This window comes from Vigna angularis, chromosome 11 (assembly GCF_016808095.1).
Source record: "Vigna angularis cultivar LongXiaoDou No.4 chromosome 11, ASM1680809v1, whole genome shotgun sequence".
NCBI lineage: Eukaryota > Viridiplantae > Streptophyta > Magnoliopsida > Fabales > Fabaceae > Vigna > Vigna angularis.
Window position 1 is genome coordinate 1,183,169 of NC_068980.1, and position 25,101 is coordinate 1,208,269.

At 29.2% G+C, this 25,101-nt stretch overlaps 2 protein-coding genes across 2 annotated transcripts; one reads left to right on the forward strand and one right to left on the reverse strand.

Annotated features, from left to right (window-relative positions):
• Positions 1-4,323: 4,323 nt before the first annotated feature.
• Positions 4,324-7,014, reverse strand: LOC108334290 (auxin-induced protein 22C). The gene is made up of 3 exons (XM_017570049.2): positions 6,480-7,014; positions 5,725-5,818; positions 4,324-4,705 (listed from the first exon to the last, which is right to left on the reverse strand). Exons 1-3 carry the CDS (start codon positions 6,832-6,834, stop codon positions 4,591-4,593), a joined length of 564 nt encoding a protein of 187 aa, XP_017425538.1. The 5' UTR covers positions 6,835-7,014; the 3' UTR covers positions 4,324-4,590.
• Positions 7,015-20,740: 13,726 nt separating this feature from the next.
• LOC108334388 (E3 ubiquitin-protein ligase At1g63170) lies at positions 20,741-25,100 on the forward strand. Its single transcript, XM_017570204.2, has 6 exons — positions 20,741-20,913; positions 21,483-21,586; positions 21,900-22,742; positions 23,646-23,771; positions 23,851-24,142; positions 24,462-25,100. The coding sequence occupies exons 3-6, from the start codon at positions 22,072-22,074 to the stop codon at positions 24,648-24,650; spliced, it is 1,278 nt and encodes a 425-aa protein (XP_017425693.1). The 5' UTR covers positions 20,741-20,913; positions 21,483-21,586; positions 21,900-22,071; the 3' UTR covers positions 24,651-25,100.
• Position 25,101: the final 1 nt, after the last annotated feature.

Consider the following 25,101-nt stretch of genomic DNA (forward strand, 5'->3'; position numbering starts at 1 on the left):
GTACAACTATTTCTGCTTCCCTCCTTCACATGCCTTGGCTCCATAGCCTTTATGGTTACCCCAATTTACTATAGACATCCTATGGCCATACCCTAACATCAACACCCTCTTGTCTTCCCAATTACCTATAAAAGACACTACCCCATTACTTCTTCCCTTCCTCAACCCTAGCTACCTATTCCCCTATCTTTTCTATCTTCTTCCTTACTTCTTCCAATACCCCACTCTTTCGAATCTTTCTTTTCTCCCATTCTATTCTCTTCTCTTCTCTCTCTCATTCCTCTAAATTCCACACCTCCCATTCCACAACATGCTCATCTCTATTAGGGGAAACACATTTTCTTACCTTTATTACTTGGTTTATAAGGTTTTTAAATTAATTTTATTGAAAGTCTCACTTCAATTAGAGATAAAATAATTTTATGGTATATAAATACATATAAACTTCGTTCGTATATGCGAAATAGAGTTAGATCTTGTTGAAAGTCCCTCCACTTAAAGATAAGATCAATTTATAGTATATAAGTGAGTGTAAACCTCGTCTTACAAACTGGTTTTGTAGATTGAATTAAATTTAAAATTTATTTCTTAACATATATTCACACTCGAAATGTATATATTCTACTTAAGGAAGTGTATTGGAAGTTTTACATTTTTGAAATGTATTTTAATGAAGTTTATTATTTGTTATATTATTTTTTACACTTGTATATATATGTATATGATAATAATTGGAGTAAAGTGTGTTAATGAAAAATAAAAGATGGTATGTTAGAGAGGAAGAAGATGCATCGATAGAATTCAATCGAAATGAATGGTGATGGATGCATGCATAGTTGAAACTCGGGGACCCAAAAATTCTTTGATAAAGTGGAGCCTTGGGATGCAATGAATTGAATAGAAATAAGAAAGAAACAGTTCCTTTAATTGCATAATATTGGTAAACTAAATTAGTTGCAGGCAGACAATTAAGATCCCAAAGGAACATTGATAGCGATGCATGCGGCTCCACGTCCTTTTCTCTCTCTCTCTCTCTCTCACGTACCTTCACCAAATCTATTATAAAAATATTTAACTCCAGTAAATTTCTCTAAAAAATTAATTATATTAATCTATAAATTAACTATTTCCAGGTTAAATTATTATAATAAAATTAATCTCTCTTTATATCATGCACGCAATCTTTTACATTCTTGTTGTACCCTTTGTAGGAATCTGTTCGTTTAGTGTAACATAATTTACATTGAATTTTTGTCTTTTAGTATGTTGTCTGAAACACGATTATAAATTTGTGTTTATGCAAAAATATTTGTGGGAAGTGATTAACTTTTTTGGACGAATCTCAGTGCTTCGAAAAGACTACTCCTTCACTCTTAATCGAGAGGTGTCCCGAGTTCGCCTAGAATAGCAAATTATGTTCATAGGTTATTTTTAAATTATATTAAATTTATTATTAATGATGATGAATCGGTATGAATGACTTTGAATAGACAACGATGTAAAAGTTCACATCATAAATCATCATTAATTTAATTTTTAATGTAATTATATCTTAGTTAAGTTTTAAATCTCTCATAAAGTTTTATATTTTAATTAAGTTTTTATATTTATTGGATACTCACATTTTATATAACTTTTCAAGTGGGTCACTCTCCTTTGTTTTTTTTTTCTTATTTAAATTATGTAATTATTTGTTATCTTACTTTTTTATCTTTATATATTAAGAAATGTAATATACTTTTATTGATATAAAATAATATTTAATATTATTTCATCTTAAATACAAAATTTTATATTTCTTAATATGTGAAAAGAATAAATTAAGATGACGAGATAAATAACAAAAATTACACATGTAAACAATAGAAAAAATATAAATTTTTGAGTGAAGGGTTTTCCAGATTCCTCGCAATGAGCAACTTAAAACTTAGTTAAGTCTATAATTTTCTTAAAGACAATAAATTTATCATATATATATATATATATATATATATATATATATAATTATATTATATCAAATAATAATACGTTAAACATAGAATTTAAATAGGAAAATAAATTTTAAAATGAGTTATATATTAATGTCAAATAACAAATAAATATTTTATAATATATTTAATTATGTCTTCAAATCATGAAATTTGGAATTACTAGTTTCATCTCAATTTTTTTAATCTCTCAAAATTTGAAAAAAATGGTTTTAGTATCTATATACTAAACCTATAATCTAAATCTAATCCTTAAATATTCAAATCATATCCTTCTCAATTTCGAGGGATTTTTTTATTTTTAATTTTGCAGAGCTAAACCAGAATTATCCCAGATTACAAAATGACTAGAATGTAATTAATAATTTATAATAATAATCAATTACTAATTGTCCTAAACACTAAATTAGTTAAAGAGAATAAATTTAAATTGAATGACAAATTGACAATTCATACTCTAACATAGTATAAAAATATGTATTGTCAATATATTCTCCACTAACTCAATTTAAAATATATAAAAAAATATTTATTGAAATTAAAATAATATTGATTTTTGGTTTTTTTTAAATGATATATTTTCGTATCGATAGACAACATGCTCTTAAAATTTAAATCAAATTAAAAATTTAAGATGTGATATTTATAAAAGCTAAATAAATATAAAATTGAACGATCTAACTTGTTTTAATAGTTATTGATAAAAAAAATAACTTGCTAAAATGAAAGTAATTCTTGAATTTTTTATGAATACGATAAATTTATAATGTAAAGAAAAATGATATTTCAGTATCGTGATAAATAGAAACAAAATAATTAATACTGGTTCAAATATTATTTACCGACGTAATTGATAAATAAATTATTTTCGAATCATTAGTGAAATCAAAGTGTGGCTTTTACAAGATGATAAACAATACCACGAGTTTTGGTCTTCCTAATATTAAATTTAAAAAACAAAAACAAATTAGATACAGTTAAGGTTTATATATACTGAAAAAAAAATGTAAAAAGGGAGAGATGAAAAAGTATTTGGAATGATTAGTATAAAAAATAAATTTGAACGAAAATTATTTTTATAAAATTTTAAAAAATATTCATAATAATAATAATAACAACAAGTTTTGAAAAAAAAAAAAAAAGATCCAACAACCAGTCTGAATTGACTTGTGAAATGCTGTATTTAGTTTGTAACTGTATTTGACTGTACAAGCCAGGGAATATTAATTTTTGTGCTCCACTAGACAACTCATTAATCATTAATAATTAATAATAATAATAATTAACCATTGATTTAAACAACTATTTATGTCACGTATCTCTCTGTTCATCTCTTGATATTATTTTAAGAAGTATTGGAAAAAGTAGCATATATAGTGGTAAAATATTAATTAACATTTGTATATCTTAAAAGAAGTATTGTTAAATAAAATACATCTATTTAAAATTATTCATAGTGATATTTTTTTACCGAGTGAAAAATAGAATAAAATAATTAAGATTGGTCTTGGGAGATTAAAGAAAGGAATATTGATTAAACTAAAAGTGTATTTTGGATGTTCAGATTCAAGTAAGATTCTGTACCTATGCTAGGATTAAGCTAGTGTTCGTTTTTTGCGCTCGTGTCATGCTGTGTTCACGTGAATTAATCCCTTCTACCAAACTCTCATATTCTCATCAATCACACTACCTTCACAACACAGTCACTCACTTAATTATATAAGATTATTTAACCAAATTAATCAGCTAATATAACTTATAGATATGAAAATTTAAAATTATTAAGGTGTGGAGTCGAGAATCACAATTAAAATATTCTTTCACATTTTTCTTTTATTTTTCTAATGTTGTTTTAAGTTTTTGTTATAAAATTATCTTCATTTCTTTCTTTCTAAACTCCAGACTTAGTGAATGGATACTATCAAACACTTCAACAATTAAAGTCAGTTATATATATGATTGGTTGTCTTAAATTTACAATAAATACAATTATTATATCTTACTTTTATCTCTATTTATAGATTTCGAAGTGAACATTTAATTAGAATTGACCTAGTCATATCTCAAAAGATCGAAAAAATCAATCTATAAATGTGTTTTATTTGTAAATATGTTTGATTTACCATGTTAGTGTCTAATAAAAATATGACTGATAAACTTATTGAAAAGTCGTCCAATTTGTAGTAGCTTGAGATTGAAAACAACTCATCACTATTCTTTTAAAAACGTTAATTGTTATTGTTCGGACGGTCAACAATAGACCGGTTGGTCATACGATATAGAAATAATTAAAAAAAGATAAGTATGAGAAATTAAAAGGAAATTAGGAGAAAAATGAATGGACAATAAGTTTGGTGTAATTTGCAAAATATTAACAAATATGACAAGACATATACTAAAACGATGAGTTTTTGAATCCCTATTTCATTAAACAGCATTCTTAGGCCTTATCATAGACACAAGTCTGGTTCATGCACCATACTATAAAATGTTGCTTCCTCAAATATAATAAAACGACAACATATGAAACTTGTTTTGTCTTCAAAACGTGTACGACATATCAATTAGAAGCCTATCTTCTTTGCTTCTTTATCTATGCTTTTCATTTTCTCACGCCTTCTATGAATCCCTTTAAAGACCCTTTTGGCTGCAGATCGAACCCCTTTGCATCTGATCTCTTCATAATCCTCAATCTCTTGCATGACTCCCTAAACATCCTGCAAAACTCCCACTTTCTATATCAACACCTTTATATATATATATATATATATATATATATATATATATATATATATATATATATATATATGCATACTTGCACAAATTTTAAAACCCAGAAATTTAAAAAAAAAAAGATTATAATTTTTTTATTTTTACTTTTTTCTGGAACATTTTATGATCATGGGGAAATGTATCCACCACTAAAGGTTTGCCTTTTTTTTGGTGAGGCTACAACTTTAATTAGTGTGTATCCCCCACCCTTCCCATGTTGATGTGCCCAACATTATCATAATGAGGGATTCACGCATGTCGGCAATATATGATCCAAGATCATTTTTTGTAATTGTTTCGGATAATGATACTTAGCATACAGATTAAGTAGAACTAATTAATTAATTAGGTCAATCGACAACATAATCGGCACATGTCTAATCAAGTGCTGTGTTGGGGGACTACAAAATTATTCTCCCAAACTTGTTCTGCGATCAAATCACTGACCAATTCGACTACCCTTTAAATTTGGTGGGACTAATTGTTTATTTGACCCATGATTAGATTAGAAAGTAATGCATTACATAATCGTAATTAGCAGGTAACAGTCATCGTTAATAGAGATAATTAATAAAGTAGCGAAATTAACGAAATCAAAGTTGGTGGTCTATGCAATGCAGGCATTGAGTGTTTGGTATGGCTTTTGCTGAGCTAACACGGACACAGTGGAAGACACGCACAAGTACTTGTGGTTTACTTGACTCGTTTTCAACACGTTCTGTCTCTTGAAACATGAATTGATGCTCCCACCCAAATTAAAACAAACGCAGATTCATATTTTTAGAACGGAAATTTCAAATCTTTACATCAATCTAACAGTTTTATTAAGTTCATTTTTGTGTGGGAAGAGTTGAGGAACAAAATCAGATCATGAATTTGAAGTTATTGATATGTTAAAGTAATTTTGTGTAAGGAATAAAAGGACTTAATAAATTATATAGAAGGGGGGCCAAAAAGGACTTACTCCCAAGGAACATCTCCAACCAGCATCCAGTCGCCATCTTTGTCCTCGTATATGGGAACGTGTTCAGCATTTTCCGCATCCTTCAACGCTTCGCCTGTCAACAATATTTATAATCAAAATCTTCTCCATATATAATATATATATATATATTTTTTAAATTTTAAATTACAACGCAGTAGCGAATATATAAATATTTGGAACTGATGATGATGTTATTTGATTAAGAATTTTCAAGCATACAGATTAATAAATCGAGCTATCAGGCTTGATTCTCTGTCATCTATAGAGTCTTTCAGAATACATATTAATTTAGGAGAATGTCTAACTATTCTACATAGTGATCACTTCCAATTTGTCCCTCTTTGTCTCCCTTCTAAAATATTTAATAGAATTCGATTTTAAAATTAACAAACTCTAAGAAGTTTTGGAAAATAACATCGAAGGATAAAACTTATATTAATTTCCCTATATCCATTCACGTGGCTTCAAATTAATATTAACATGGATCGATTGGCATCTCTATTTGTAGATTTTCTAATGAAGTTCTTAAACCTTCACTTGTTTGAGTTCAAAACCCTTCTAATCTTCTTCTGACATTCTGTCTTAACCCTATATTGCTTTAACATTGGTGGTTATACATACACACATAAGAGAATCTTAAATTGCATGTTTCTTTCATAAACCTTAACCATGTCTAGACAACTTACGAAAAGCAATATTTCTGGGTATGAGAAAGAAAAAGGTGACTGACTTACCGATTCCGTAGCAACCGAAGAACTTGTCCAAGGCGAAGGCCAAGTCGGAGTATCCCTTGTGCATGGCTAAATCGATTTTACGCAAGAAAGGAGCGCCGTCCATGCTGACTTTAACGTAGAGTTTAGGTTCATTGACGGTGTTCTTCTTGCGGTAGGAGCAAACCGGAGGCCACCCGACAACTTGATTCTTGGTTTCTTTTTTGCCATCTTCAGAGGAGCTGTTTTCACCTTCAATGTCGGAGAAGACCCTCTTTTTGTTCTTATTCTTGTCCTTGTCGGTGTTGTTCTCCGCAGCGGCGCCGGGAAGGCCCAACCGGAGCTCGGTGATTTCAAGGCCAAGATCTTCTTTCTCCATTGAAAAAGGCAAAGTAATTAACGAAAGAAAAGGGTAGTGTATGAAGAAAAGAGGTTGTCAAGTGTGTGTATATATATATAAAAAGGAGTTGAAGCATGAGAGGGTGAAGTAGGAGGTGGTCGGTGAGATGAGAAACAAATGTGGGGACGAAATGTTCCCCCGCAAAAACCATTACAGAGAAGCAGCATAAGGTGGACAAGGCATGGAGACATATTATACCACTTCTCATTTCCTTCCATTTCATCCTGTCCGTCTGATCTGCTTACTGGGAACAACCCATGTGATCTCATTTCTTCCTCAAACCCTATAATATAACCTCTTGCAAATCATTTATACCCCACCTTTTATCAATTATAACTATCTTTTTAACATTTTCATACTTTTCAAAATAACCTCATATTTTAACATCATTTTCAATGGACACTTTAAAATCAAGAAATTTATTTAAAAACTGAATAACCACAAAATATTTAAATGATTTTATCTTTAAATTGTATTTTTTTTCTTGATTTATGTAATGGAGAGAGGTTCATAATAATAATATATTTTAAAATTATAAATTACATTAACAGAGTTAAAGTAATTTTAAACTAAGAAAAAATGTATATATAAAATCTACATAACAAAAATTCAATCGAACGATGAATTTTGAGATGAAATTATCCCACTACAATTATTAAATATTAAAATAGTTGGAATGAGTTGTAATAATAAAATTCAATTTAGATAGCGTATCAAATGAGAAATCTTATATTAGAAAAAATATATATAAATTGTAAATGTAGACAGCTAAAAATGTTAGAATGGTCATGATTAAAAAACAAAGCGCGTACCATTTTTTAGTGAACTTTTAATGTTGATATTTTTTTCATAATAACTAAAAAAATTCAGTTGATAAAAATCGTGTTTTATTCACAAAAGCAACCCTAATATAATTTTGAGAAGTAAAAACTAAAATGATTGTTTATTGAATATATTATAATTAAAGATGTGAATATTTTAAAATAATTAAGGATATGATAATGTTAGTAATTGGGTCTTCAGGGCTTGCGGCATCTTACTTTTTCCTTTTTATTTTACTTATTTGTAGTGACGGTAACATATCATCATACCATCGATAATATTTTGCATTCTAGATTCTTCTCTCAAACTTGCAATTACTTTTTTCTGTGCGTTCTACTTCACTGTGCACATCTCAGTTTGCCTCCATCCTCCGGTTTCTCTGCGCTAGGGTTGGTTTGCAAGAGCACACTCTTCAGGTATGACTTTCTTGCTTCACTCATCAATTGGTTGGTACTGCAAGTGTATAAGTTCTTCTTCATCTTGTACATTTCCTCTATCATCTTGATAGGATACTTTATTAAAAAAATATATTGAAAAACGAGACAATTGATGGGATATATCGTAGATAAAATTATGAAAAGTTCTACATATAAAGAGACGTAGTATGTATTCATTTATCAAAATTAACAAAGAACAATAGAACATGAATAACGATTAAGTGAAAATCTTATAATCCAATTTTATTATTAATTTAAATTATAATTGTTACATAATCCTCATATAATTTTTTTCCAAAACAAAGACTTTATATATGTTGACAGTCAAAACTAAATAATAAATTATTTTACTTTATAAGAGTTGACAAATTCTCATTATATTTAACTAACATACAATACTTTTGTAAGAGTGTACGTTATTCAATGTAGAAATGTTATTTAAAAGCCAAAGTGGGTATAAATAATTATTTAATATTGTTATTAAATTAAGAGAGAATTGTTCTTTCTTATTGGATGGACAGTAGTAGATATGAAATTTAACGAGGCATGTATATATATATATATATATATATATATATATATATATATATATATATATATATATATATATATATATATATATATATGGATGGTTGAGGACATGTATAATTAGATGTTTGATCTAATTATTGTGTGTATAGGGAGGAAAATCAGATGATGATGAGCAATGCAAAGGCATAGTGATGCGTGTGATTTGTGAGAAACATGATCGTGATGATGTAGGGGGCATAATAATGAAAGAGTAAAGTATATGTAGGACCCTACCAAATTCTCTCTGGATTGAGAAGGATCACAGCTAATTCTGAGTCAAACTTAACTATTCCTCGGTCCAGGGAACACTTGGGACGTACTCAAAAAACTTATTAAAAGGGCGTAAGTCACAATTATATCAACCATTTTAAGGTTAAACATTCTCACCTTTCGGAGACACCATATACAAAAGCAACACTACCTTCTAATTTTTCTCAATAACTTTACCCTAACATCATGTGTGTTTATCGACTTGTACCAACACTAAACTATTCCCCCATCAAATATAATCCATGTTTTCACAATCCTTTAACCTAAGGGTTAAGTTTTATTATGTAGCGGTACTACTTAGCGATGATTTGATAGAGATGTTGTTTTACATTTTATTTAATGATGTTGAGCAGATACGATGTTAAGCGGTAACCTTACTGACATGTCAAAATGAGTTATTTATTTATATTTATTGTGAGAATTTGAGGACATTTTCTTCTTTCTACGAGTTATCTCCACTTAGAGCGAGTGAGATACTTTACTGGTTGTTTGGGATGTTGGGAAATTTTTCCACTTCTTCTTGATTTAATTTTCATCCATGGTGTTATGTCCCTTGGTTTGATAGAGAGAGGATATATGGATTTAAGATGTTGATATGAAGGAAAGACATAATTATAACATGAAACTAACTCTCAAGAATTTTGGAGAATTAACGTGTATTTCTCTTTTGTTTTAATTTTTTCATTATCTTTTTAATTTATATGACCTAGGTTATCCACTATAGAGCTAATACTATTTGTTGAGATTAAATGTAATAAACTAAATTCTTGTATAATATATATATATATATATATATATGATGCATCAAATTACATTGATATAATTTTATTAAATATTATACTACCAATAACGTTCTATAAAAACAAATTCTGTTGATTTAATGATTATAATATAATTTTATATAGTTATGATCATTCATGTTAAATTTATTAAATTAAATCATTATTACTATTATTGGACAATTAAATAATTATATTTTAAAATATATGAGAAATGTATACAACAACAATTTTGATCTATGTAAACTATTTCGTATATAGATTTAAGTGAAGTAAATTAATTTAATAATATGTTTTATAAAAAATGACACAGTCAAAAGACATTAAAGAGTTTATCATCTGACATGAATATAATATATACACAGGCGACCAATTATGTGCCCACAGAATATTAAAAATAATATCCTTTTTTCAGATAAAGAAGTAGTATTAGTTATATGAAACAGATTATTAATGCTTGGTAACATGCATGATTTAAATAATATTTAAGACAAATCCGTTATCTTTTCCTGATTGGGGAAATCGTTATACATAAATAACTTTTAATTAAAAAAATTCAGTCAATTAATGTAAGGACGAATGATGTTGAAGGGAACCACGTTCTTCAAAGACTAAATAAAGAACATGCAGTTTATAATACGCTAGGGTAATGAATCTTAACTAACTGCAATTAAATAGCTAATCTGAATTATTAAATATACGTCAGAATCAAAGAATTTTAAACAAGCCAATTTGATGGAAGATACATTGTCTCAAGCATGGAGCACTATGACTGATCAAAGGGACGTCTCGTTGTTAATTAGGGTTTAGGAAAATCTAAAACTTTTCAAAGTATTTTTCGACTTTAGTGTGCATGCATATTTCCCTGTTTGAATCTTTAATTATTTTCAGGGTGGTAATCCCAAGGCTACATCAATTTTACAACAGAATATTTATATTGCTAAATACTAATTAAGTTCAGTGTTTATTTTTCACTTACGAGTTTAATATATGCTTCATGCAATTAGCGCGTGCTTTAGGAACAATTGATTACAGCATCTACTAATGTTAATGGAGATTATAGGTTTTCCACTTTCGGCATGTTCTGATGCCATTTTGAGTATGCATGTCTTTCATTTTAGGAATTTCTAGACCACACGTTTCTATGTCAAAAAGTAAAATGTAACGGTACAATGGACACATTTTTATATTCATTTATATATAATATAAAGATAAATTTGCTATAAAAAGTAAAGTTTGGTACTTTTACAAGAAAAAAAAAGTTGAAAAAATAATGATGAGATATTTTTATATTCATTTCACATACAATATTATAAGAAAACAAATTTTTATATTTTTTTGAAAAAAAGAAAGTAAAAGATAATAAAAATTATATCAAATGAACGTAAAAATTTTACGTATATTAAAATATTATTTCTTAGGTTAAAAGTAAGAAAATATAGTATCAAATAAATATAAAAAAATTATGTAGATAAATATATCAATTTTAAACGTAAAGTCAGGTTATTGTTATTAGTAATATATAAATGATATGTTATGACAAAAAAAATTTACATTTATTTGATTTTTTTAAAATGTAATTTTTTTACAAATGTAAAAAATTAGTTTTTTATAATTATTTAATTTTTATATATGTATCAAATGAATGTAAATATACATCATTTTATTATTATTTTCTAAAAATTATTTTTAACTTTTAAGTTATACTATTACATTTGTTTTTAATCCATCACAAATAAGTGTTGACAGTAAGAATTAAGTTACTTGAACCTCGACAAAACTAAAATATATGATATAGATAGTTATTTAGACTTCAAATTCTCTTATAAATTGTTGAATACAATTATATATGTTGGAGAGATCCAAACAAATATCTTGGACTTTATCAAATAAGACCTACCATATAATTTTAGAAGGTACTAATTATATTTGATGAAATAATGTATTCCATTGATCTTCTGATGATTCTTTATGTTTTTTGTTGCGTACTTAATATTATACAAAAGATCTTGACAAACGTAATTATTTTTCACGTCTGTTTTATTATGTCCTTGTATACACGAATCTCAAAAGTATATTAGATAAATAAATTGGTCGAGAATACACAACCAGACCTCCATCCCATTGATTTTTTTAATTTTATTTACAGAATTTAAATTATATATGTAAAAAAAGTTGTTACGAATTTAAATGCGAAATGAAAATTTCACCATTAAATAAAAGAAACATTTGAGTGACGTGTGATTAAAACCTATATACATTAAATTTTATTAAAAAAGTCATATTTTATTAATGTTGAATTTTTTAAGTTATCCTAACAAAGTATATTTACAATAGAAACAAGACATGTGAAGATCTAGGTTGAAAAATCTACTTTTCAACAAGACATTATTATGCGAGAAATAATACGTTGACACATAAAATTTGTATATTTATTTAATATTATATATTTCTTATTTTTTACTTTTTTTCGAAAAAAATACAAAAATTTATTTTTTTATCATCATTTTATTATGTATTAAATGAATGTAAAATTAAACTATCATATATTATTATGCGACAACCATTGTTGTGGTTATTCAAAAATATACAAATGTGTTTTTAAAAAATGCATGTTACCGTTCTAATTTTAGATCTATCAAATAATATTGTTAAGATAAATCTATGTATATATATATATATATATATATGAAATCAATAATATATATGAGATATTGTTTATTTTAAAACATAAAACTCTATTATAATTTTATTTTTAAACATAAATAAAAAGAAAAAAGGTATTTAAATTATATTTGATCTTGTTAAATAATGTGAGAGTATTAAATCTAATGATATTATTTTATATATATTTTATATATAATAACCTATGAATATATTATTTTGAAATGTTAATTGTTATTATTTAAATGAAGTGTCCCTCCACAACCGAGCATATGTTTGGAAAAGGGAGGACAAAGCCACACGTGATGCACTTCTTCCTTAGTCTCATTTCATTGTAATTTCATCGACCCCAAATTACCATAATATATAGCTTAATTAAACCAACAATATACTTTCTGTTGTTGCGTATTTCATTTTTGGATTAACGTTAAATTTTAAAGAAAGTCTTGTCCTGTATTATCTAAAGATATTCCAAACAGCAAAGTTACTGGGGCTTTGGAACTCTCAAAAGATGCTCTTCGTTTTAAACTTATTGTTTAAAAGGGTACATCAGTCTCTGAAAGAAAAGAATAAGTGTTTATTTTACTAATTTTACATACAAAGAAAAAGTGTTTATTATTTATTAAGTCGATTTTTATATATAAATTCATTTCTTAATAACTTTATAAGTTTTCACTATATAAAAAAAACGTTTGTTCTTATTTAAATTTTTTAATATAATTAGTCCAAAATTTAGACAGAAACATATTTAAATCAAACTATAAACAACATTTTATGGATGCCTTCAAATTACATTTTACTTTAACTTCAAAAATCTTACTATTGGTATTTCATTTAGTTCTTGACAATTGTAGGTTTATTATAAACAAACTCATGTTAACATGTAATCTTAGTATTTAAATGTATTTATAGAATAACTATATGAATCAACATTTAAATAATTTATCACTTAAACACAATTTTTGAATTATAATAAAAAATGACAACGAATCGAATCAAATATAGATGGTCGAATTAAATATAAATAGTTTTTATAAGTTACTTTTAAAAAAAAACACACTTATATTTGTTTGAAAAATATCGACAAATACTTTAAAACTCGTAATACCAACAAATATTTAAAAGAATATATTTTATAAATTTTTAAAATAAAATTTAAATAAAATAAAAAATATATATAAATATAATATATATTAAATTAAATATAAATTTAATTTTAATTTTAACTAATAAAATATAAATTTATTTTAATTTTAATTAAATTTAACTTAATAAAATATATATTAATTTTTTGTTTTAATATTTTACAAGTAACTGATATTAAAAAATTTGTTACCATATTTGAATATCCATATAAACTATATACTTTTTTTCACTCTACTAACTGTTGTCTTCTTTCGTGTATTTCCCATTTTCTAACATTCATTCAAACGGGAAATTAAAAAAAAAAAAGGAAAAAGACATTATCTATATAATATGTGATGTGACTTGAAAATTATGAAACATGTTGTATCTAGAAGCGTAGAAGTAACAAGAGGTTGAGTAATATCAGAGGGAAAAACTGAAGAAAATATGAAAAACCTGGGGAATTAATGCACACCATAGTTGACCATTTTTTAATTGCTTGTTTTTCTCAATTTCTCCTCTTGCTTTATTCATATTATCCTCATTTTGACGACAAATAAACATGTTTATTCTTGCTTTAACCAACACACACTTTAAAGACATTTTCTTTGGTGTCCCTGCTTTACTTTTACATATTTCCTAGGTTTTTTTATTAACATCTCACATCCTGTTCCTATAACTGCTGTTGTTTTTCAATAAAAAGTAAAGTCTTATTTATTTCCCTAATTCCCACAGCAAAAGTCAATATTGAAAGTCCACACTAACTATTCAGATTAAATTATAATTTTAAACAAATATAATACTGAAAATTTAAAACAATTTTTGTCCTTCAAAGTACATGTTTGAATGAAAGAAATTAACATTGAAATTATTGTAGAAATGGACCACACATTCAAACCTACCAAGTCCATTTCCAGTTGGCCCTTAATTATTCTACATCATCACCAAAACCTGACAACATAATAACAAGTTAATTAACATCATTAATATTAAAAGAAACCATTATAATGACTCCACAAAATAAAATAAAAATAATAACTAAAGTTTTCAAAATAAGTCATTTAATCCAATTTGATTCAAGTCATTTTTGGTGAACAATTACAAGATGACATTAACAAATTCAAAAATATTCAAACTTGATATTGTTCATCACACAAATTAATGGATTAAATAGATTAACTCATTTAATTATAATTTTTTTAATTAATTTTTTTAACTGAAATATAAATTAAACTAAATTCAAATACAATTCAAAATCACAATTTAATAGACCAGATTCAATTTTAATATGTACCAAAATTTATAATTTTTTAACTTAATAAGTATAGGAAAGTAAAATAAAAGTAAAAGTAAAGAATGTACATGTATTTGGAAATTAAATTATGTACTTGTTTAAACTGATAGTGCAGCGGAATATTCAATGATTATTACTTAATTGATGATTGGAATGTGATCCCTGTTTTTCAATTAAACCAAAACTGTGGATGAATGTAATTTAGTTTCTTTAGTAACAATAATACATTCGAAGCAGCTTCTTCATGTATTCCAAACAAAAATATCTTATATATCTTCTATTTTAGTCAAAATACATTTTTCATCTATTGCAGGAACTATTATATATTGGGTTTTAATTTATTTTATGGTAAATTCACTCCATCACATCACTTTAATAGTATTTATGTAATTTTCACTCTAATAGAAAAAAAGTCTTATAATCCTTACACTTTAATTAATATTTTATTTAATTATTAATATTTTTAAGATATAAAAATAAAATTTTGTTAATATAACTCGGTTTTAAATCTTATATCAATATCTTACAGTAGACATTTTATAACATGTAGATCTTATGTAAGAACCAGAAAATGAATTAGGAAGTTAATAGGGTAATTAAGTTAATAAAATCAGAAATTTTGCATTTAAAAATCCATTTTCAGATATACTGGTTCATTAACCAAATCTCATTTTTTTCTCTAAAAGCTCAGCTATTCTTTTTTTCTGTCTTCTCTTTAGCACATCTCTGTCTTCTCTCTTCCATTCCTCTTCACTGAGCCAGTGGATCTCCGATCAGGCGGCGCCCAAACGTCCACAACGTAGAAAGCTTCAAAACGGACTGATTCATTTCGGGTCTTAGGTTAGTAAGTCCCTGCATGCAACCTCTTCTTTGTTCACGAACCTAGCACATGAAATCTTTGCTGGTTGCATGTGTCTTGTGCTTTCATCTTTTTCATTTTTTTCACTCCATTCTAGCTCTAAGAGTTGTTCCTATCACCAATGTGGTGTTCTGTATGGGTTTTGTTGAGTTCTCACAACTCGAGGTACTGTTAGGGCATTCTAGTGAGTTGTGTTGTTCAACTCCAAGGTAAGGGGAGCAAGGATACGTTTTAAATTACTTGCATGTGATGTATGTATGCTGAGTTTTGTACTGCTGTGCTGTTGGTATTGCATTTTGATTTGGGAAGATTTAGTTGCATGTGTTGGACTGTACAATTTGTGAAACTGGAATGTGATGATTGTAAACAATTTTGGATTCTTTAATTTCTGTAATTAATCATGTTGGGAGTGCTTAGGGTGAGAATATGTTGTAATACTGATAAAATAGAAAACTTAGTGTTCTAGTAGAGTTTTGGGTTACTTTGAGAGGAAGTGAGGTAGTGATTTTGGGTATTGGAGGTCTTGAGTGCAATTAGGCTGTTTGGGTAGCTCAGATAGGTCAATTTTGACTTGTTAGGAACCTCAAACTGGTCTAAAACGAGTTACAAGTATTTGAATTGGATTTGGGTCCCTAAGTTGTTGATTTTGGTGTTCTAGAGTAGAAATTGAGTCCAAATCACTTTAGAATTGTAGTAGGAACGTTTATAATCATCTAGACAAGTTTAATTAGGTGTAAAACAAGAATTAGAGGTGTTAGAAATTGGAGAAAAGGCCTAGAAATGGTAAGGGCTGGTGTGAGTGCATGATTCTGCAAAATTTGCGTTCTGTAGATGATGCAGAGTCGCTATGCGAGTTGTCTCGCATAGCGAGTCCCTATAGATAGTGCTCACTGTCTGGGTCATTCGCTGTTCGAGTTGGTGCGATGTGCGAATGACTGGAGAGTACTGCTCTTTGTCTGGTGATTCGCATAGCAAATCCTGTCGCTGTGCGATTGGTGATGGCCTGGAGTCACTGTCATTTTAATTCGAAAGGCGACAGGGGCGCAAAGCGAAGAGGTTTGGGGGTGTGCTATTTGTTTAAGCCCTCGCATAGTGACCTGGGTGCGCTATGCGAGAAGACCTGAGGCATGTAGCCTCAGCGAGTTAATTCGCATAGCGAATGAAAGGGGTGTGCTAGGCGAGAGACATGAGGTCTGGCACCTCAGCGAGTTAATTCGCCTTGCGAGTGAGGGTGCGCTGTACGAGAAGATCCTGTCTTGCCTTGCGAATGGTGTGTGCTGAGCGAATCTTTTGAGTCCAGATTTCTCTTTTGCTCTTGCTTTGGGTGAATTAAGTGTGTGGAATGATTGGAATGCATAGTATGATGGTGGTAATGTGATTATATTGAAAGTATGTGAATGTATGAGACATGTTTGGTGGTTGAAAGTAACAAGTGTGATTATTGGACGTAATTCTATGATCTTCAAGGAGAGAATCCATGGTGGTGCCCTTGGTGTGTTTTAGAATGATTTGCATGGTAACTCAGTCTTGGGGGTTATTCTGAAACTACAATGGTCAATCATTCTCAAGTAGAGAGGATTTAACCATGTCGTGAGTAGTAGTAGGAGGTCCTAGTCTTGGGTGCTTCCAGTATGGCCCAAGGTGAGTGATAACGGACTAACCTCGTGAGTGTGGTAGGGTGAAACCCATTGGCAATGACTTTGCAAAGCAGTAGAGGCCACCACGAGTGCTTGACCCGCCATAGCTCGACAATCATTCTAAGTCCGGACGAGTCAAGTGTAAAGTGTAACAAGTGGTGTTGTATGATTCATTAACTTTGAATTAAACTTGCATGTTGTATATGAGTGTTATAACATGATTTTTGTATATCTAGCTCACCCTTGCTTCTGTGTTTGTGTTTTGCTTGTGTGTGTTTTTCTTTTGCAATGATCATCCACTTGGATGTGAGCAGAGGTGGATGAGGTACCCCTGGAGCATGCCTTGGATGGTGATGATGTTGTAGCTTAGTCTAGTTAGGATTCTTAGTTGTTTTTTTTTATTTTGAAATACTCTAATACGTTTAAAGTTTTAAATTATGACTAAATTTGGGATGACTGTAACATTAATATTTTATTTACCGTCTTACTCTAACTGTTCTCTTATATTAAAAATGTGAATTGCTATATTATATATTTATATATAACTTGGAACGTTACATCTTACATTTATCAAAATATTATTATTATTATATTATAATAGTAATTATTATATGTATATATTTATATGTATGTGTGTGAAAACATGTTGTCATACATTATTTCTATATAATTATCTAACAAAAATTGTTTTCCATGAACTAATATGTTATACTTTATTATATGTGACATGCACATCCTTTTTTAACAATGATTTTTTATGGTTTAAATCTGACATTGTATCCTTAATATATTTCTTGGAATACAAGTCATTATAATGTCATATTTTAATTTTGTTTTTGTGAGTTATAGTATGCTACTTTTTTTTTTAGATTTTATATGTATATTTTTTTTTCAGTGCAGGTATCTTATAAAATATCATTTAATAACGTTATTTACATTTTAACATAAAAACACTTAATTTTAGTATTTTTATTATTGATTATTGTGAATGATTTTGTTCTGTTTATATTTTTTTAACACAAGAGTTCTTTTAATAATTTTCCTTTTGTTTTTATGTTATATGTATTTTAAATTTATTGCCGTGTCAGAATATTTGAACGGGAGTATCTTATAAGATTTAAATATTAAACTTATTATTCTTACATTCGAGATACTCTAAGACTATAAATGTATTTTTATTATAAAATTTACATTTAAAATTATAAATTTAAGACCTCTATTAAAATATGTTAACCTAACATAAAATTTAAAAACTTAAATAAACTTTAAATAAAACCATTCTTATATATCATAGCATATATTTATCATAGGCTTTGACAGTAATAAATGAAGAAGTAAATCAATAAATGAAAATAAAGTCAAATAAATGTGGAAAAATATCTGAATGGGTAATTTGAAAGTGGCTTCAGTTTGAAAAAGATGGCTTCAAACAATAACCATTTACTCCGGGAAGTGATGATTATAATCGACAGAAAGTGGGCCCATAATGGGCTTGGGCTTTCCGCCACTTGTCATACAGATGATGCACATGTTCCATATTTATCGGGGCCCTCCATTGTGTACAGTAGCCATTTGTGGTGTAAACTGTGCAATGTGTATTCCACCCCTCCACTTCCTTCAGATTTTTCTCCATCGGCCCATCAAAACCCACGTAATGTACGAAAAAATGCTTTATTTTTGTTGGTTTGTTGGATTATAGTCCAATTCACTGGGCCGTTTACGGCCCAACGTGCTTTTGTTATTCATACATATATGTGAAACAATACATAGGTTATCTGAAATTAATGAAGTAATCAGGTTATGCGAAACTTTTAATTGAATTTATGCCAATTAATATCAATAACAGTGATGTTTAGGCGCAATTAGTGTTTTAAAATGCATAAAATTATTATCATTATTAGTTAAATTCCAATAGATTTTTATTCGAGTATATTGACATAACATAAAATTTAAAAACCTTGAACATTACAAAAGACCCTAAATCATAAAAATAAAATAATAATTTTTTTTTTCTAAAAAAAAAACAGTAAATAAAGTATTAATTAAAATATGGATCTTACTACACTTTCCCGTCATAGTAAAAATTATTTATGCATCTTAAAAATAACGTAATATACTAAATTCACAAAAAAATCCTTTTATATTAACTTTGGATTTTTATAAAATTTTATAATATATGTACTTAAAGATAACAAAACTACCCAACCATTTTCTTAAAGCCACAACAATAGTTTTATAAAATTATAAACATTAGTGAAACATCCTATTTTAACTTATTGTTTGACTAAGATGATTACTTTGTCTTTCTCGTTAAAACATTCTCATCTTATCTTTAAATATAAAATTGATTTGCTTTATTTCTAAAAAGTAAAAAAAAGTAATTAAAGATCTTAAATATTTAATTCTTCAAATAATTTTCTTGATAAGAAGTGTTTCTATTATATCTAATAATTTCACATAAATAATTGAAGTATAAAATATTTTAATTTTTTGGTTTAATAGGTTCGGAGGTCCCTATATTTGTGAGTTCGTTTCAATTGGGTCCTCCAATTTTGAAAGTGATCAATTTTGTCCCTAATTTAACAAAATTGAGTCAATAATACCCTTTCCGTTAAATGCAATGGACGACATTAACTTTTTAAACATGTGGTATGTTGAAGCATCCTTCAAATAAAACTGTGCAACCTGCAAATAAAAGGATGCCTCAACATGCCACATGTTTAAAAAGTTAACGTCGTCCATTACATTTAACAGAAAGGGTATTATTGACTCAATTTTGTTAAATTAGGGACCAAATTGATCACTTTCAAAATTGGAGGACCCAATTGAAACGAACCCACAAATATAAGGACCTCCGAACCTATTAAACCTAATTTTTTTTTCATATTTTGAAACGCTTTTTAAGAACACAATAATAATAGAATTTTACATTTCAAAAAAACTAATATTTTGGATATATAATAATTAACCATTATCTCAATAATTTAAGATCCAAACATTATCGCATAAAATCACATAAACTAATTCAATTTATGGTTTTTAATAAAAAAAATACACGTTCAGTGATCCATTATGGTCCTATTATTAATCTTCACTTTCATCAAATATATATAAATCTAATTAATTTAAATGTAGGTGAAAACAGTAGGACCAAGTTATCGATATTCAATTTATTATTTATCGTAAACAAAAAATATGATAGAGTTTTCTTATTTTACAAATGATCAAATATCTAATAACATAATCTGTAAAAAAAAGAGAGCCTTATCATCGTAAATATTATACGTCGTTGGATTAACTTCCTTTTGCATCATCGACGACGAAGGAAGCGTTTATTGAAATCGAACGGTAGAGAGAGCGAGCGTGGGATCATACGACATCATGCCTGTGTTTCCGCTTGGTTTCTTTTATTTGATCAGAGGCGTGTTAAGGCATTGCTGACGTTATATTAATATTTCAATTATCGATAATATATTATTATTTCTGGGTTCATTATACGTTTGTTCTGTTTTTGTTTGTTTAGTAAAAATCGAAAATCTGCAGCAAAAGAGACGGCATCCACAGTGAGCTTGGAATCGTTTGTTTGCGTGAGCTGAATCAGGTGAACACTTTCTTCTCCGCATTCACATTCCTCTCTGTTTCCCTTTTTTCTTTCCGCAACTTCAACTTTTCTTTTGATTTATTTTGGTTCCGCTGTCGAATGTTTTTTCCTTTTTCTGTTGGGCGGATCACACTGTTTGTTGTCATAATGGCACACGCAAATTCAACAATTTCTCACTGAAACGGATGCGCTGGGATTGGGTTTTGTGTTTTAATCGGAATTATGATTTACTAGGTTTCTGTTTCTGGAAAAAAACTATTTTCTTCTGAATTCACTGTTACCTAACTTTAGTAACTATTTATCTCCGTGGATTTTGGTCCTAATGTCATACTTGCCCCACTTTAAACCCTTATTTTATGCTCAATTCAAACCCTTACTGCACTTTTTTTTTTTGGAATTGGCATTACATCATGCTGTTATTGGAACTAGATCTTTGTGTAAATAACGCTCAAGATAATCTACTGTCATAAAATGTACTACTGTTTCTCACTTTAAACATATAGATTTCATTGGATAAAACAGTTTACAGGATTAGGAAGTGGTGAGATTTTAATATATTACTTGATCAGGAAAAAAGGTTAATACCCCTTTCATGTCCCGGCAACATTTCTACACATTTTGTTTGGAGTATTTCGGTGGATTTGAGTGGCATCAGGAATCAAATCAGGAGAAGGTGCGTGCTTATGTTGCTACCAATCTATGCCTTATCGTGTTTTACTTTGATGATTTAGATGAATTTTAATGAACTATGTAATTATCTATGACCGCAGATTTAGTTCCTAATGTTATGTTTGTCTCACTTTACTTACTGTTGTTATTGGAACTAAATCATTGTGTTAATAACATTCAAGATATCCACTGTTATAAAATGCATTATAGTGTTCTCACTCTCAACATATAGATTACCTTAGATAAAACAGTTTATAGAATCAGTGAGTGGTGAGATTTTAGTATATAAAGTTATGTATGTGTGGTTACTTGATCAGGAATAAAGTTAATCCCCCTTTCAAGGCCGGTGAGATCTTAAAACTTAAGGTTTGGAATTGGAGTATCGCGGGGTATTTGTCCGTCATCAGGTATCAAATCAGGAGATAGTGCAGGCTGAAAACTTTGTTGCCACCAATCTATGCCTTGTCGTGTTTTACTTTGGTGATTTAAATGGATGTTACTTCTCTGGGTTCAAGTACCAATACCCAAACTGACCAACACCCTTTGCTGATGGAGCAACCGGAAAATCATAATGGTCGTCAGCACGTAATTGACATTACTACGAATGGTGAAGCTCTAACTATGTCTTCCCATATTGATCAACACTCTGAAATGCATTTACCGCAGAGTGGAGATCAACCAGCTGCGGACACACAAGATTCCACTCATCAAGCATCTTCATCTTCGGCATCCAGATTAAACTCTAGAAATTCAGCTTCGCTAAGAAGAGGTGAAGGATATGGTCATCGTGGTCGGAGTCCATTGAATTCTGGATTGTGGATTTCTGTTGAGCTTTTTGTCACTGTGAGTCAGATCATAGCATCTATAGTCGTTTTGTCGCTGTCCAGGAATGAAAATCCCCAAGCTCCATTATTTGCATGGATTGTGGGTTATGCATCTGGTTGTGTTGCCACACTTCCCATTCTATATTGGCGTTTTCGAAACCGTAATCAAAGCAATGAACAAGATTCCTCTCAACCATCTCAAGGATCTTCCGGAAGCAATCCTCCAGATCGTACCTATACTGCTATCTATGTTTCTCATGTCTCAGACGAGGAGAATGGTAATGCTACACAATCAGCCACAAGAAACCCTATAATTCCTGGAGCCTTTACTTCTAGGTATGATTTTATTTGCCCCTCTCTCATCAATTTGTTTTTTCGGGGGGGATGGTGGTGTGGGAATAATAACTCTGGTTTTTGAATACGCTATTAGTTTATTGTTTTACATGCAAATAACCTTATTCCTTTTACGTACTTTCAGCCCAATTCATCATGGGTGGAGTTGGGATTGTGGTTTTCAATTGATTGAAAATGTCCAATATATTTGACTTTATTTATTTGGTGGGGTGGTGTGGGGGGGGGGGGGATGGAGTTCGAAACAAAGTAGCCAAGGATTCAGATGATTAGGAGTAGAAGAAGGACGAGTGCTTATTAGTTTTTCTGCTCCCCATATTGGAGACACTGGCAAGGTTTCATAACTCACCATGGGCTAATATGTCCTGAATTATATATTATCCTCCTCATCTGGTTGTTCAAGTTTTCAATTAAAAGATTCATATATTATATTTGGAACCAATGGTGAAAATGTCACTTAAAGTTTGGATATTTGCGGTAAATTAATGTACAAGATGTGACGGCAGATTCTTTAGTAGTTACGACATCTTTTTTTGTTGATGACAATGAGTATAATTGTAGTGGCTGAATTGACATCTTGTTTCCTCTGAGGTTATTGATGTCAAATTCCAGCTTATACAGTACCTTGCCTAATATTATCCACATTTAATAAATTCCTTGTTAAATTACAGAGGAAATGAAATATTTTTCGAGATTCAACTAGAACTTGGTGACTGGGGAAGATAGGAAGCCTTGAAATATGTTGAAGTTGTAACACTATTTACTCGTCATTTTATTTAATGATAAATTCAACTGAGTACAAAACCTTGAATCTCAGTCTAATTTCATCATGTTTAATGAACTCCTACCACACTAATAAGAACAGAATTTTTCTTTGCTAAATTGCAGGCTTAATGGATTTGTAGACCATTTCAAGATGGCCTTGGATTGCTTCTTTGCAGTTTGGTTTGTAGTTGGAAATGTTTGGATCTTTGGAGGTCACACTTCTCCTTCTGATGCTCCACAGTTATATAGGTACCTTAAACACACTGTTTTTGCGCAGCCGGTATTTTACAATCTTGAATCTTCAAATAATCTTGGCCATTTCATGCAGATTATGTATTGTTTTTCTTACCTTTAGCTGTATCGGATATGCAATGCCATTTATACTCTGTGCAACTATTTGTTGCTGCCTACCTTGTATAATTTCTGTTTTGGGCATTCGGGAGGAATTTTCTCATAATAGAGGAGCAACAGTGGAATCAATTAATGCTCTACCAATCTTCAAGTTCAAATTGAAGAACAATGAAAACGTTGATGATCAGGATGTCAATGCAGCTTTGGATGAGGGTGGAATTTTGGCTGCGGGAACAGAAAAAGAGCGAGTTATTTCAGGAGAAGACGCTGTAAGTTTAATGGGGGTCACTATATATATATATATATATATATATATATATATATATATATATATATATATATATATATATATATATATATATATATATATATTGTTTTAAAGTTATGAATTAACAATATTTACCTCAAAGTCTATGCTTACCTTCAGCCAAAAGAAGATCGAATAGCAAGTTTTAGATTTAAGTAGAACCTGAGTGGAAGTAATTCTTAAGGATGGACCAATGACTTTGTTGCCAATCTTTATGATTTGTGATCCTTCACATGTGGTGGAAAATAATTTAACTGAGTAAATTTCTGAATTTGTTGCAGGTTTGTTGCATTTGCTTAGCAAAATACGCAGATGATGATGACCTTAGAGAGTTACCTTGCTCTCACGTTTTTCATGTAGTGTGTGTTGACAAATGGTTAAAGATAAATGCATCATGCCCTCTTTGTAAAACAGAAGTTGGTACAACTAATGGAGAGTCACCTTCAGCCTGGGACTCCAGTACTCATTAGGTCAGAACGGATACCAACACAGCCAAAGTTTATCTCAGATGAATATCCCCTTCAAGTTGCAGCTTTTCAAGCAAGTGTACATCATTAAACCTTTGGATTCTACTCTGAAGATGAGATCCAAGGTAATGCAAATCAAGTAATACTTGAGCATGTGTGATTTTACGCTCTAGTAAAAGGTAAAGGATGTGTTTTTACCAGCCCTAGTTACCCTTTTTCTTTTCTCCCCCAACATCTTTGCACCGGTTATACATACTCACCAAGTATTATTTGTAGAAAAATAGGATGTTCGAATCTTTCTTCGTTTATCCGTTGTCCATCTGTACATATCACAAAATTTACTGAATATGTTGATTTTTTTATTTGAAACTGTAAAATGAGCTGAATGTTTTTCTTATTGTTTTGACATCGTGATGATTTCAATCTTAACCAGCTGTTTCCGTTCGCTTTGTTT